Source organism: Canis lupus, chromosome 9, assembly GCF_003254725.2.
Source record: "Canis lupus dingo isolate Sandy chromosome 9, ASM325472v2, whole genome shotgun sequence".
Classification (NCBI taxonomy): Eukaryota; Metazoa; Chordata; class Mammalia; order Carnivora; family Canidae; genus Canis; species Canis lupus.
The window spans coordinates 48252594-48265579 of NC_064251.1; the positions used below are offsets into that span (position 1 = coordinate 48252594).

The 12986-nt window shown below is 40.8% G+C and overlaps 2 protein-coding genes across 2 annotated transcripts; both read right to left on the reverse strand.

The window, feature by feature from the left end:
* Positions 1-486: 486 nt before the first annotated feature.
* LOC112677143 (olfactory receptor 1D2-like) lies at positions 487-1463 on the reverse strand. The gene is given in 2 exon segments (XM_025475003.3): positions 487-1140; positions 1143-1463. Coding segments are annotated over 2 exon segments (975 nt in total).
* A 9722-nt stretch (positions 1464-11185) lies between these two features.
* Positions 11186-12142, reverse strand: LOC112677107 (olfactory receptor 1D2). The gene has a single exon (XM_049113773.1). It carries the CDS (start codon positions 12125-12127, stop codon positions 11186-11188), a length of 942 nt encoding a protein of 313 aa, XP_048969730.1. The 5' UTR covers positions 12128-12142.
* Between the last annotated feature and the right edge of the window lie 844 nt (positions 12143-12986).

Sequence of the window (12986 nt, forward strand, 5' to 3'; positions counted from 1 at the left end):
CAATTTGAGATTCTCTATTTGCCTTTTTGTCATTAACATCCAAATTAACTAAATTACGATCAGATTCTATTCCTTGATATTTGTTGAGGCTTTGTGTGTGTGTGTATGTCCTAGTACCTAATAATTGCCACAAATGTTCCATATATGCCTAAGAAAAATATTCTATTTCTAATCCCTGCATGTAAATGCCATATAAGTCCAGATCAAGCACATCAACCATGCTGTTCAGGTCTTCCATATTTTCACCATTCTTCTGTCCACTTGAGCCACCAATTGTCAAGAAAGACCTGCCAAGATTTCCTTTCATGATGATGAGCCTATAATTTTTTTCCTGTATTTATATCATATTTAAATAATATATTTAGAGATTTTTTTGAGGAACACACTTAAAATTGCTTTACCTTACTGACTTAAGTGGAGATGAGGCAAATGCAAGATTTTGGGGTGTGAAGTTATACAGTCTCCACTTCAATTCCCCGAATTACCTCATGCCAACCTCTGGAAAGCTTTCCCTAGGAACAGTCTTCCCAGAGCCCCATGCATGTCCTTGTTCCTCAGGCTGTAGATGAAAGGGTTCATCATGAGGGTCACCACAGCATGCATCACTGTGGCTACTGAGTCCTTCATGGAGTAGGTTTGGAGAGGCTGCAGATATACCATACAAAGTGTCCCATAGAAGAGGGAGACTACAGCCAAATGGGAGGCACAGGTGGAGAAAGCTTTGTACTTGCTAGAGGCTGAGAGTATTCGGAGGATGGCTCTGACAATCCAGACATAGGACATTATCATGAACCCTAGTGGGGTGAAGAAGATGAAGCAGCCTGTGGTAATCTGCACTGTGTGAATGATCTGGGTGTTGGAACATGCAAGCCTCAGCAGGATATACATCTCACAGAAGATGTAGTGGATCTTCCAGGATCCACAGAATGTCACCTTGGTCATGAAGAGCGTGAGGAAAAGGCCACAGAGGGCAGAAAGTGCCCAGCACAAGGCGAGGAGCAAAATACAGAGTCCAGGGCTCATGGCTGTGGTGTAGTGGAGGGGGCGGCAGATGGCTACATAGCGGTCATATGCCATTGTGGCCAAGATGAAGTTGTCCAGGGTCACCAAGGAGACCAGGAAGTAGAGCTGTGTCAGACATCTCCTGCATAGGAGATGGCTTTGTTCTGAGACTGGAGGCTCACTAATGTCTTGGGTTTTATATTGGTGACAAAGAAGAGGTCTGTGAAGGAGAGGTTGGCTAAGAATAAATACATGGGAGTGTGTAGGTGAGAGTTAGAGCCAATGGCCAGAATGATGAGCACATTTCCCACCACTGTGACCAGGTACATGGACAAGAGCATCCAGAACAAGATCTGCTGCTCTTTAGGACTCTCTGAGATCCCCAGGAGTGGGAACTCCGTGGCCTCACTCTGGTTGCTTCCATGCATTTCCCCAATTGCCTGCAAGATTAGTACCAACATTTACTAATTGAGTATTGAGTAAGGACATTCAGATAAGTAAAATCAACTATTTTCTTAGCATTAAAAATATCTTAAACTAAATTTTATAATTTTAAAAATGTGAACAAATTGGGATGCCTGGGTGGCTCAGTGGCTGAGCCTCTGCCTTTGGCCCAGGGCATGATCCTGGGGTCCTGGGATCAAGTCCCACATTGGGCTCCTCGCATGGAGCCTGTTTCTCCCTCTGCCTGTGTCTCTGCCTTTCTCTGTGTGTGTCTTTCATGAATAAATTTTAAAAATCTATAAAAATTAAAATGTGAACAATGAAGTAATAACAAAGAAAAGCATAACATGAAAAATCTTTATGCAACGTAGTCTTCCCAGGAAATTTTAATCTGACATACTCAATATTATAGAAGTAATGTCTATGTCTTACTTTAAATCCTATCAGTTTACAATATTCTTGAAATATTTAAAGATTAGCTTGTCATGGTTTTGATATTGCATAGATTTAAATGATATTTAAAATAGGCATAAGCATTATAGGAAATAGATATTATACAATTGGACAGAGGAGGGAGATAAGGACAAATATTGTAAGTGAAAAGAAAAAATATCATTAGTTGTTAATAGAATGGTCTATCTGGGAAACCTAAGACAATCGATTAAAATGCCATTAGAAGTAAAAAGAGATTTAAGTAGAGTGGCTAATCACACAATGAATAGACACAAAGCTAGTGGTACTCTCATAAGTATACACTGCAGTGATTAAGATTATGTAGTCAGACACTAGAATCCAGTGTGGGTGCTGCCACTTACTAGCTGTGAAACCTCAGGCCATTTAGCTGAGCAATTTAAGATTCCATTTCTTTATTTGAAAAATGGTTCAGGAGTGGAGAAAATTAAATAGTAAACCACTTAACACAGAGTTTGCATGCAGTGAGCACTCAACAAATATTGCTTATTATTAATGTATACAGTAATCAGAAATAATAAGGCTAAAATCTAATGTGAAACAATCCCATCTACATTATCAATAAATTGATCTATGTATTAATATGTTAATAAAAATCAGGCATGAAAATATCATTTTCAATGGTGAAACACTGGGAGCCTTTCCCCTAAGATCAGGAACACGACAAGGATGTCCACTCTCACCACTGCTATTGAACAATGTACTAGAAGTCCTAGCCTCAACAATCAGGCAACAAAAAAGAAATAATAGGCATCCAAATTGGCAAAGAAGAAGTCAAACTCTCCCTCTTTGCAGATGACATGATACTGTACATAGAAAACCCAAAAGACTCCACCCCAAAACTGCTAGAACTCATACAGCAATTCGGCACTGTGGCAGGATACAAAATCAATGCCCAGAAATCAGTGGCATTTCTATACACTAACAATGAAACTGAAGAAAGAGAAATTAAGGAGTCAATCCCATTTATAATTGCACCCAAAAGCATAAGATACCTGGGAATAAACCTAACCAAAGAGGTAAAGAATCTATACCCTAAAAACTACAGAACACTTTGAAAGAAATTGGGGAAGACACAGATGGAAAAATATTCCATGCTCATGGATTGGAAGAATTAATATTGTGAAATATCAATGCTACCCACGGCAATTTACACATTCAATGCAGTCCCTATCAAAATACCATGGACTTTCTTCAGAGAGTTGGAACAAATAATCTTAAGATTTGTGTGGAATCAGAAAAGACCCTGAATAGCCAGAGGAATATTGAAAAAGAAAACCATATCCGGGGGCATCACAATGCTAGATTTCAAGTTGTACTACAAAGCTGTGGTCATCAAGACAGTGTGGTACTGGCACAAAAACAGGCACATAGATCAATGGAACAGAATAGAGAACCCAGAAATGGGCCCTCAACTCTATGTTCAACTAATATACGACAAAGCAGGAAAGACTATATCCACTGGAAAAAGGGCAGTCTCTTCAATAAATGGTGTTGGGAAAATTGGACAGCCACATGCAGAAGAATGAAACTAGACCATTCTCTTACACCATACACAAAAATAAACTCAAAATGGATGAAATATCTAAATGTGAGACAAGAATCCATCAAAATCCTAGAGGAGAACACAGGCAACACCCTTTTTGAACTTGGCCACAGCAACTTCTTGCAAGATACATCTATGAAGGCAAGGGAAACAAAAGCAAAAATGAACTATTATTATCTCATCAAGATAAGAAGCTTTTGCACAGCAAAAGAAACAGTCAACAAAACTAAAAGACAACCTACAGAATGGGAGAAGATATTTGTAAATGACATATCAGATAAAGGGCTAGTATCCAAGATCTATAAAGAACTCATCAAACTCAACAGCAAAGAAACAAACAATCCAATCATGAAAGGGCAATACATGAACAGAAATCTCACAGAGGAAAACATAGACATGGCCAACAAGCATATGAGAAAATGCTCTGCATCACTTGCCATCAGGGAAATACAAATCAAAACCACAATGAGATACCACCTCACTCCAGTGAGAATGGGGAAAATTAACAAAACAGGAAACAACAAATGTTGGAGAGGATGTGGAGAAAGGGGAACCCTCTTGCACTGTTGGTGGGAATGTGAACTGGTGCAGGCACTCTAGAAAACTGTGTGGAGGTTCCTCAGAGAGTTAAAAATAGAACTGCCCTACAATTCAGTAATTGCACTGCTGGGGATTTACCCCAAAGATACAGATGCAGTGAAACGCCAGGACACCTGCACCCCAATGTGTATAGCAGCAATGTCCACAATAGCCAAACAGTGGGAGGAACCTTGGTGTCCATCGAAAGATGAATGGATAAAGAAGATGTGTTACATGTTTACAATGGAATATTACTCAGCCATTAGAAACAACAAATACCCATCATTTGCTTCGATGTGGATGGAACTGGAGGGTATTATGCTGAGTGAAATAAGTCAAACGGAGAAGGACAAACATTATATGGTCTCATTCATTTGGGGAATATAAAAAATAGTGAAAGAGCAAGAGAGAAAATGAGTGAAAATATCAGTGAGGGTGACAGAGCATGAGAGACTCCTAACTTTGGGAAGGGAACAAGGGATAGTGGAATGGAGGTGGGTAGGTGGGGGATGACTGGGTGACAGGTACTGAGGGGGGCATTTGGCGGGATGAGCACTGGGTATTATGCTACATATTGGCAAATAGAACTCCAGTAAAAAAAAATCAGGCATGATCTTCGAATTCTCCAGAGAGGCATATTTAAAAATTTGATATATCAATAGATAAGCCAGATTCCAAATGGAAAACTGAAATATTACAAAGGTAAAAATTCTATTATCAACCTATTCAAAGTTTTTAAGAAACAAAAGCTAAATTAAAATCATGCTTATTTTTAGATGAAATTTATTTATTTTTATTTTTTTATATTACCCAGGAATTTTATTTATTTTTTATTAGAGATCAATTTGCCAACATATAGCATAACACCCAGTGCTCATCCTGCCTAGTGAAATTTAGATTAGCTTTTGTAAGACAACATGTTGAGTACTTTATATATAGATCTTATATTTATTTCACAAATAGCACTATTAGTTTCTATTTCTCCATTTTATAGATGAGATGACCAAGATTAAAAGGTTAATGAGTTTCCCAATGTTGCTCAACCAGTAACTTGTGGAGGTGGGATTTGATTACCCCTTTCTACTCCATGCCTTAACTGCTCCCCCAGACATTATATAAGGGTAAATGATGTCTACTTCTCTTCTCTATGGGTTTAGAGAAGAGCTCAAATGCTGGAGGAGGAAGCACTTTTCCAAACTTAAATCCATATGTCAATGGATGAGCTGTTATGGGCATTACAAAGGGAGTCTTATTCTTTAACATTTTCCCAAGCTTATGATTATCTCTTAATCCCCCTAAAGTAGGAAACCCTACTATCAGGAGAAAGAGACGTCAGGGGCCTAGTTGCTCCTCCATTCTGCCTACCACACAGACAGGAGGAGTCTCAGGCCACCTGTGTCTGCAGGGAATGATCCAGGATGCCCTAGGGAAGACTCATCTGTGGCTGGCCCTTTGGTGCTGTCTATGTGGTTGACAGAGAGAGAGAGGAGAGAGGAGAAAGGAGAGAAGAGAGAGAGAGAGAGAGAGAGAGAGAGAGAGAGAGAAGGAGGAAGAATGTATTATGGGCTTCCCATACAAGGGATATGGATTGGTCAGGTCAGGAGCTAGAAAATAAAAGAGAGACATGGATATCCAGGCTGTCTCCCAAAAGACTTGAGTGTTGTGTCAATGAAGAGAGGTGGCAGGGGAGGTGATTCCCCAACACAGAAGGCATTTGAATGGGCTGCATGATGTAGTGGACTAAGTGGTCATTTCAGAGCTGATGCAAGCAATTAGTGGAGTAGGTGAAGTTATGATCCCTTTGAACTCTAGGATTCCAAAAAATAGAGTAATTAGGTGGTAGTTCTTTGGCACTTGAGTGAAAATGGCAGTAATTCTTAGTAGAAGCTCTGGAGACTTTTTGTATATATAGCTTCCCACATTTGCTATTTTGTTACTGTATTATTCACCTATGGTTCAAAACCATGAATGAGATAATTTATTCTCCTGGTACTTAAGGAAAGGTTTTAACTGAAGAGATCCGTCCAAGGTCATGGAGTGATTTTGTGGCAAGGATGAGGCTTTGACCAGGAGTTCCAAGCCAGGTGTTTGCTTTGGTAGCCTAGATCTGGGAGGAGGTAGAAAACCTGGAAACAAGAAGTTAGCAAGGGGGGCGGGTGATGCTGCTTGCTTCTTAGGAAAGCAGAGTTTCAGAGAATGAGAACTGATGGACTCGTTCCAGAGACCACGCCAAGACCTCTCCCATCTCTAAATGGCCTAAGAATGAAAAGAACACCACTGTGACTGAGTGGCCCCAACCCTGAGCACACCAGCTACCACCTCAGTTTCTACAGAGGTCTTCCACCTCCTTGGATCTCATCAGAAACTATTTCCTTCCACAACTTGTTGCCTGGATTCAGGGCCCCTGAGGGAACTGATAAGGGGAACGAAGGAGGCATGGAAGAGGGCTGCAGAAAGTCAGAGGACATGAAGAGGGAATGACATCTTTGTTTTGTAGTCCTCAAGGCAAGTCTATCAGAATCACCTGTGATACTTTAAAACAAAAGCTGATTTTCTCGCTCCCTTCTCGGAAATGCTGATTCTGTTTTGAGAACCAAGTCCTTCTTAGTAGTCACCTGGTGATTCCCATTGTGCAGAAAATGCTACTCCGAGCTCTAAGACTCAATGGGTTCTGAACACTTGTGTAGTCAGACAGCCTTAGAGACACAAACCCCTCTGCAGTGAGGAGAGGAGTGGAGGGGTGGTATGGAAAAGTATTCCATCCCTGATGCTGGAAAACTGTCCTTTGGTACCTCCTGTGTTGCTCCCTAGCTGCAGGACCTGGAGGAGGACGTGCAACCTCCCTGAGCTTCTTCATCCATTCATGCAGGGTTTCATGAAACCTTTCATGCAGGGTTGAGAATCACGTATGACAGAACATATGAAAGCACTTTGAAAACTGTAGAGTGCTAAAAAATCACAGATATTTCTAATTACCTTCAGCTGTTAAGGAACTAGATTATATGAAGACTATCAAAATTTGTATGTTTGAGAGAGAAAAGGTAAAGGAAAGGAAAAGGAGAGGAAAAGGAGAGAGATGTGAGCCTGTGATGTGCAGACCTTACCCATTGTACTACTGTGCTGCTCTCAGTTTCTTCCTAGATAAGATCCAACCAAAATATAAAAGATCCTAGGACATTGCTTTCTGAATAGAACTTGATGATTTGTATTTTTGGCTAAAGGTGAGAGGCACAGGAATTGGCTTCTGGATAAGCAGTCCATGCAAAAGAGGGGACAGAATGGCAGCTATGGATGCCCTGATGACGATGGAGGATCTGAGAACTGAGAATTCGTCCTAAGCTCAAAAAAGAAGGGACTGAACTGGAGCCACATCAGAGCTACTTATCAGTTTTGGAGAGACACTGGGGAGGCAATCCCAAGACAGCTTGTTGAGATGAACCTGGATAATTGCTCCAATGTTAATATCTATATGCAAAGGTCTTGGGAAATAAGTCTTGTTTACAAAGAATAAACAAATACCACCTTGGGCAGCAATCCTAAAACATGCCCTTAGAGTTAGATTCGGGCAGAAAGAAAGAACTACACACATGCTACAGCCTGGCTTTGAGTCATCAGAGGTCCAGAGAATCTCAAGCACTGAATTTGGATAATCCCAGATTGCTAGTGACTCCAAGTACTAAGTAAAAGAAAAAAAAATTTTTTTAAAGATTTTATTTATTTATTCATGAGAGATAGAGAGAGAGGCAGAGACACAGGCAGAAGGAGAAGTAGGCTCCCCTCAAGGAGCTTGATGTGGGACTTGTTCCTGGACACTGGGATCACACCCTGAACAGAAGTCAGATGTTCAAATGCTGAGCCACTCAGGCGTCCCAGGAAAAGAAAAATTTAAAAATCTTATCTGTAGGAAAATAATATCAACTTCAAATTATTTTTCTTAATCATATTTTCAAGCACAGTTTTGAGCACAGACACAAAGACAGGCAGACACACAAGGAAATAAGAGACTGAAAGCAAGAGCCAACAGCTGAAAGGCATGTAATAGAACAGTCAGACACAGAATGAAAAATAATGATGTTTGTGACGTTTTGGATATAGAAGTGATCTGAAATGTTGGCAGGACTTTTTAGAAACTGAACAAACATGAATAATCGGCAGTCAGATTTAAAAAAAAAAACAAAACACGTCACTAGACCTGCAGAAATGCTGTCTTGTTTTCTATTAGTCACTCACTGTTCCTGTGAGGGCAACAGACCCTGACTCCTAATAGCACGAATTAGTTCACCCATCTTTGTGCTTTACTGAAGTGGAAGTACCCCTCGGGTACTCCTATGTGTCTGCTTCTTTCACTCAACAGTCTATATGTGAGGTTCACCCACATTGTTATGTATGGTTGTGGGTTGTTAATTTTCATTGCTGTGTAGAGTTCTATTGTGTGACTGTGCCGTTAAAATCCATTCTACCATTGATGGGCTCTTGTGGCTTCCAGTTTTTGGCTGTTAGGCATAATGCAGCTGCACATTCCTCTTAGGCATCTATCTGTAATACAGGGGCAATGTCTGGATGATACGGCAGGTGTTAATTTAGTTTAGAAGACAGTGCTCCACAGCTCCCCCTACTATTGGTAATAGAGTAATTGTATGCTCCTTTAGCAGCCAGTGAGAGTTTCAGTTGCTCCACATTCTTAACATAAGTTGATGTTTTCCATCCTTTACATTGGAGCTTTTTGGTGGGTGTATGGTGGTATCTCACTGTGGCTTTAAGTTGCATGTCCCTGCTGACTAAGAAAGTTAAGCACTTTTTCATGTGGTTATTCTTCACAGGTAAATTTTCTTGTTCTTGTTCTTGTTCGAGTCCTGTGCCCACTTTTCTATTGGGCTGCCTATCCCTTTTATGTTGATTTGTGTTTTGAGTTGATTTGATTTGTTGTGTTGAGTTCTTTATGTGTTTATCTTAGGAGTCCTTTGTCAGATGTATGTAGTAATATCTTCCATTTAGTGGTTGTCTTTCATTCAGCTATGGTGGGTCTGAGAAACAGGAGGTTTTAATTTTAAAATACTCCAACTTGTCATTTTGTATTTTATAGTTAGTGTTGTGTCTTGTTTAAGAATCTTTGCAAAATCTTTGCTAATATTCTCCTATGTTTGCCTCTAAAGGATATATGGTTTTATCTTTCACATTTATTTAGATCTGCTGTCAACCTAGACTTGATTTTTATATCAGATGAGGGAGAGATCAAGATATTTTTTTTTCTTCTAGGGGTGCCTGGGTGGCTCAGTCACTTGAATGCCTGACTCTTGGTTTTGGCTCAGATCATGGTCTTAGGGTCATGAGATCAAGCCCCCATCAGACTATGGGCTTAGTGAAGAGTCTGCTTGAGATCTCTCTTTCCTTCTCTCTTGACCATACCCTTGCTTACACTCTCTCTCTAAAAAAATATAAATAAATCATTTTTGAAAAAGATTTTTTTTTACCCCAAAGTGGATTTCCGATTTGTCCAGTTGTCCATTTATTGAAATGCTTATCCGGTCCTTGCTGCATTCAGTGTAAATATCCAGGATATTTACACACACCCCTCCACCTCTGGAGAGGGGCAATGGGTTGGAGATCAAATCACCAGTGGCCAATGATTTAATCAATCATGCCTATGTAATGAGGCTTCAATAGAAACCCAATAGGACAGAGTTCGAAGAGCTTCTGTGTTGGTGGCACATGGAGATTTGGGGAGAGGTGTATGCAGAGAGGGCATATAAGCTCCCTGCCCCTTCCCATATGTCTTGCCCTATACATCTCTTTCATCTGGTTGTTCATGAATAAGCAGTGATCTAGTAAGTAAAATGTTTCTCTGAGTTCTATAAGCTATTCTGAGAAAATTAATCCATCCCAAGAAGGGGATTGTTGGAACTCCAAACTATAGCTGGTCAGTCAGAAGCACAGGTAATGCCTTGGACTTGTAATTAGTGTCTAAATGGGGAGGAAGGCAGTCTTATAGGACTGAGCCCTTAAGCTGTGAGATTTGGTACTATCTCTAAGTAGATAGTGTTGAAATTGAGTTGAATTGAAGGACACCCAGCTGGTATCAGAGCACTGCCTGGTGGTGTTGAAAACACACACACATCAAAATTGCTGTCAGAATTGTATAACCTAAGTAGAATTTGGGTCTCACAATTACCTTCTTCCTTTTGCTGCTTCTGCTACCACCCCTATCATGAACATGTGTTGATATGCTTGAGAGTTTTGTTTTGAGGGAATGAAGAAGAGATGAGAGATAAGGAACTATAGAAATAAAGGACCAGATGGACTTTTCCAATGACAATCTGAGTTTTCTCAGAGAGAAGGAATGCAGGAAAAAGGCAACGAAGTAGTATTGTTTTGAGGCCCAAAGGACAAAAATTGCTCCAGACCAAAAGAGAGGGATTTCTTGCCATTTCCACCTGAACATCAGTGGTTGTGTCCAGAAGGACAATGGGTCAGAACTAAGCAGTGGGGACTGTGCCCAGCAGAGCATCAGGTAAGGGGTGGCCTCACCCAGGACATCGGCAGTGGATTGGTACAAGTTGTCTTCTTGCAGACAACCAGATCTTTAGAGAATTTCAGAGGTCAGAGACTATGAGTGGATGTGTGCTAGAGAACATAACAGATCCCACTAGGCCATAACTGGGAATATCTGGGTAATATTGGGGCTGTGGTCTTGTGTCAGACAAGTTGAAGAATTTGATTTTGTAGACTTTCAGTATTAGTGTTGGTGGCCTTATTTATTGCCAAGGCTGCTGTTGCTTGGTGGACATTGGGTTACATTCACATTTCTTTTTTTTTTTAAGATGTTATTTATTTATTCATGACAGACACACAGAGAGGGGGAAAGAGAGGCAGAGACACAGGCAGAGGGAGAAGCAGGCTCCATGAAGGGAGCCTGATGTGGGACCCGATCCCGGGTCTCCAGGATCATGCCCTGGGCTGAAGGTGGTGCTAAACCGCTGAGCCACCTGGGCTGCCCATATTCACATTTCTTTTTTTCATCACAGCTGTATGAGCTCATTCTGAGTTGGTGCTATGTACTATGTACTCTATTCCCCATAGGATAATGCCTTGCACATGGTGAAGGAAATTTCCAGTCTCCACTTAAATGGCCTTTCCAAAATTACTTCATGTCAACCTCTGGAAGGCTTTCCCTAGGAACAGTCTTCCCAGAGCCCCATGCATGTCCTTGTTTCTCAGGCTGTAGATGAAAGGGTTCATCATGGGGGTCACCACAGCATACATCACTGTGGCTACTGAGTCCTTCATGGAGTAGGTGTGGAGAGGCTGCAGATATACCATACAAAGTGTCCCATAGAAGAGGGAGACTACAGCCAAATGGGAGGCACAGGTGGAGAAGGCTTTGTACTTGCTAGAGGCTGAGGGTATTCGGAGGATGGCTCTGACAATCCAGACATAGGACATTATCATGAACCCTAGTGGGGCGAGGAAGATGAAAGATCCTGTAGCAATCAGCACTGTATGATTTACTTGGGTGTTGGAGCATGCAAGCCTCAGCAGGACATACATCTCACAGAAGATGTAGTGGATCTTCCGGGATCCACAGAATGTCACTCTGGTCATTAGGAGGGTGTGGGTGAGGCCATAGAGGGCAGAAAGTGCCCAACACAAGGCGAGGAGCAAAATATAGAGTCCAGGGCTCATGGCTGTGGTGTAGTGGAGGGGGCGGCAGATGGCCACATAGCGGTCATATGCCATTGTGGCCAGGATGAGGTTGTCCAGGGCCACCAAGGAGACCAGGAAGTAAAGCTGTGTCAGACACCCTGCATAGGAGATGGCTTTGTTCTGAGACTGGAGGCTCACCAGCATCTTGGGTATTGTATTGGTGACGAAGAAGAGGTCAGTGAAGGAGAGGTTGGCCAGGAAGAAGTACATGGGAGTGTGCAGGCGGGGATCAAAGCTGATGGCCAGGATGATGAGCACATTTCCTACCACTGTGACCAGGTACATGGACAGGAACATCCAGAACTGGACCCGCTGCTGCTCAGGACTCTCAGAGAGCCCCAGGAGCAGGAACTCAGAGACTATAGTCTGGTTGCTTTCATCCATTTTTCCTAGTGTCTGCAACATTAACACCAACAAATGTTTATTAAATGCCCTCAATTGAATAAGGACTTCAAATAAGCAAAATCAACTATTTTTTAGCATTAAAAATATCTTAGGCTAAATTTTATAATTTTTTGATATTAAACAATGCAATAGCATATAAAAGCAAAACATGGGAAATTTTTATACAACTCAATTATTCCAGCAACTTCTAATCTGGCCAATACTCAATACTGTATGAATAATACACATATCTTATTTTAAATCATATCATCTTACAAATTTCTTGAAGTGCTTAAAGATTAGATGGTATATTATGATATTGTGTAGATATAAGTGATGTTTAAAACAGGTGTATGTGCTATAAGAAATTGGTATTATACAATTGGATGAAAGATATTGTAAAGGAAATGGAAAAATGATGATTTGCTGAGAGGATGACCTATTTGGGAAACCTAAAACAATTCACTGAAATGCCATTAGAAATAAAAATGGATTTGAAAACACTTCAAATCTGAGTTCTGACACTTTCTGTTAAACCCCCAGCTAGTTACCTGAGCTTTTTATATATATATATATATTTTGTATAGCACATCTTCTTCTTTTTTAATTTATTTATAAATTTATTTTTTATTGGTGTTCAATTTGCCAACATATAGAATAACACCCAGTGCTCATCACGTCAAGTGCCCACCTCAGTGCCCCTCACCCAGTCACCCCCATCCCCCGTCCAACTCCTCTTCCACCACCCTAGTTCGTTTCCCAGAGTTAGGAGTCTTTCATGTTCTGTCTCCCTTTCTGATATTTCCCACTCATTTTTTCTCCTTTTCCCTTTATTCCCTTTCACTATTTTTTATATTTC

Excerpts from the sequence above, each read along its gene's own strand:
- LOC112677107 (XM_049113773.1), bottom strand. The coding sequence starts at position 12,127 with ATGGATGAAAGCAACCAGACTATAGTCTCTGAGTTCCTGCTCCTGGGG.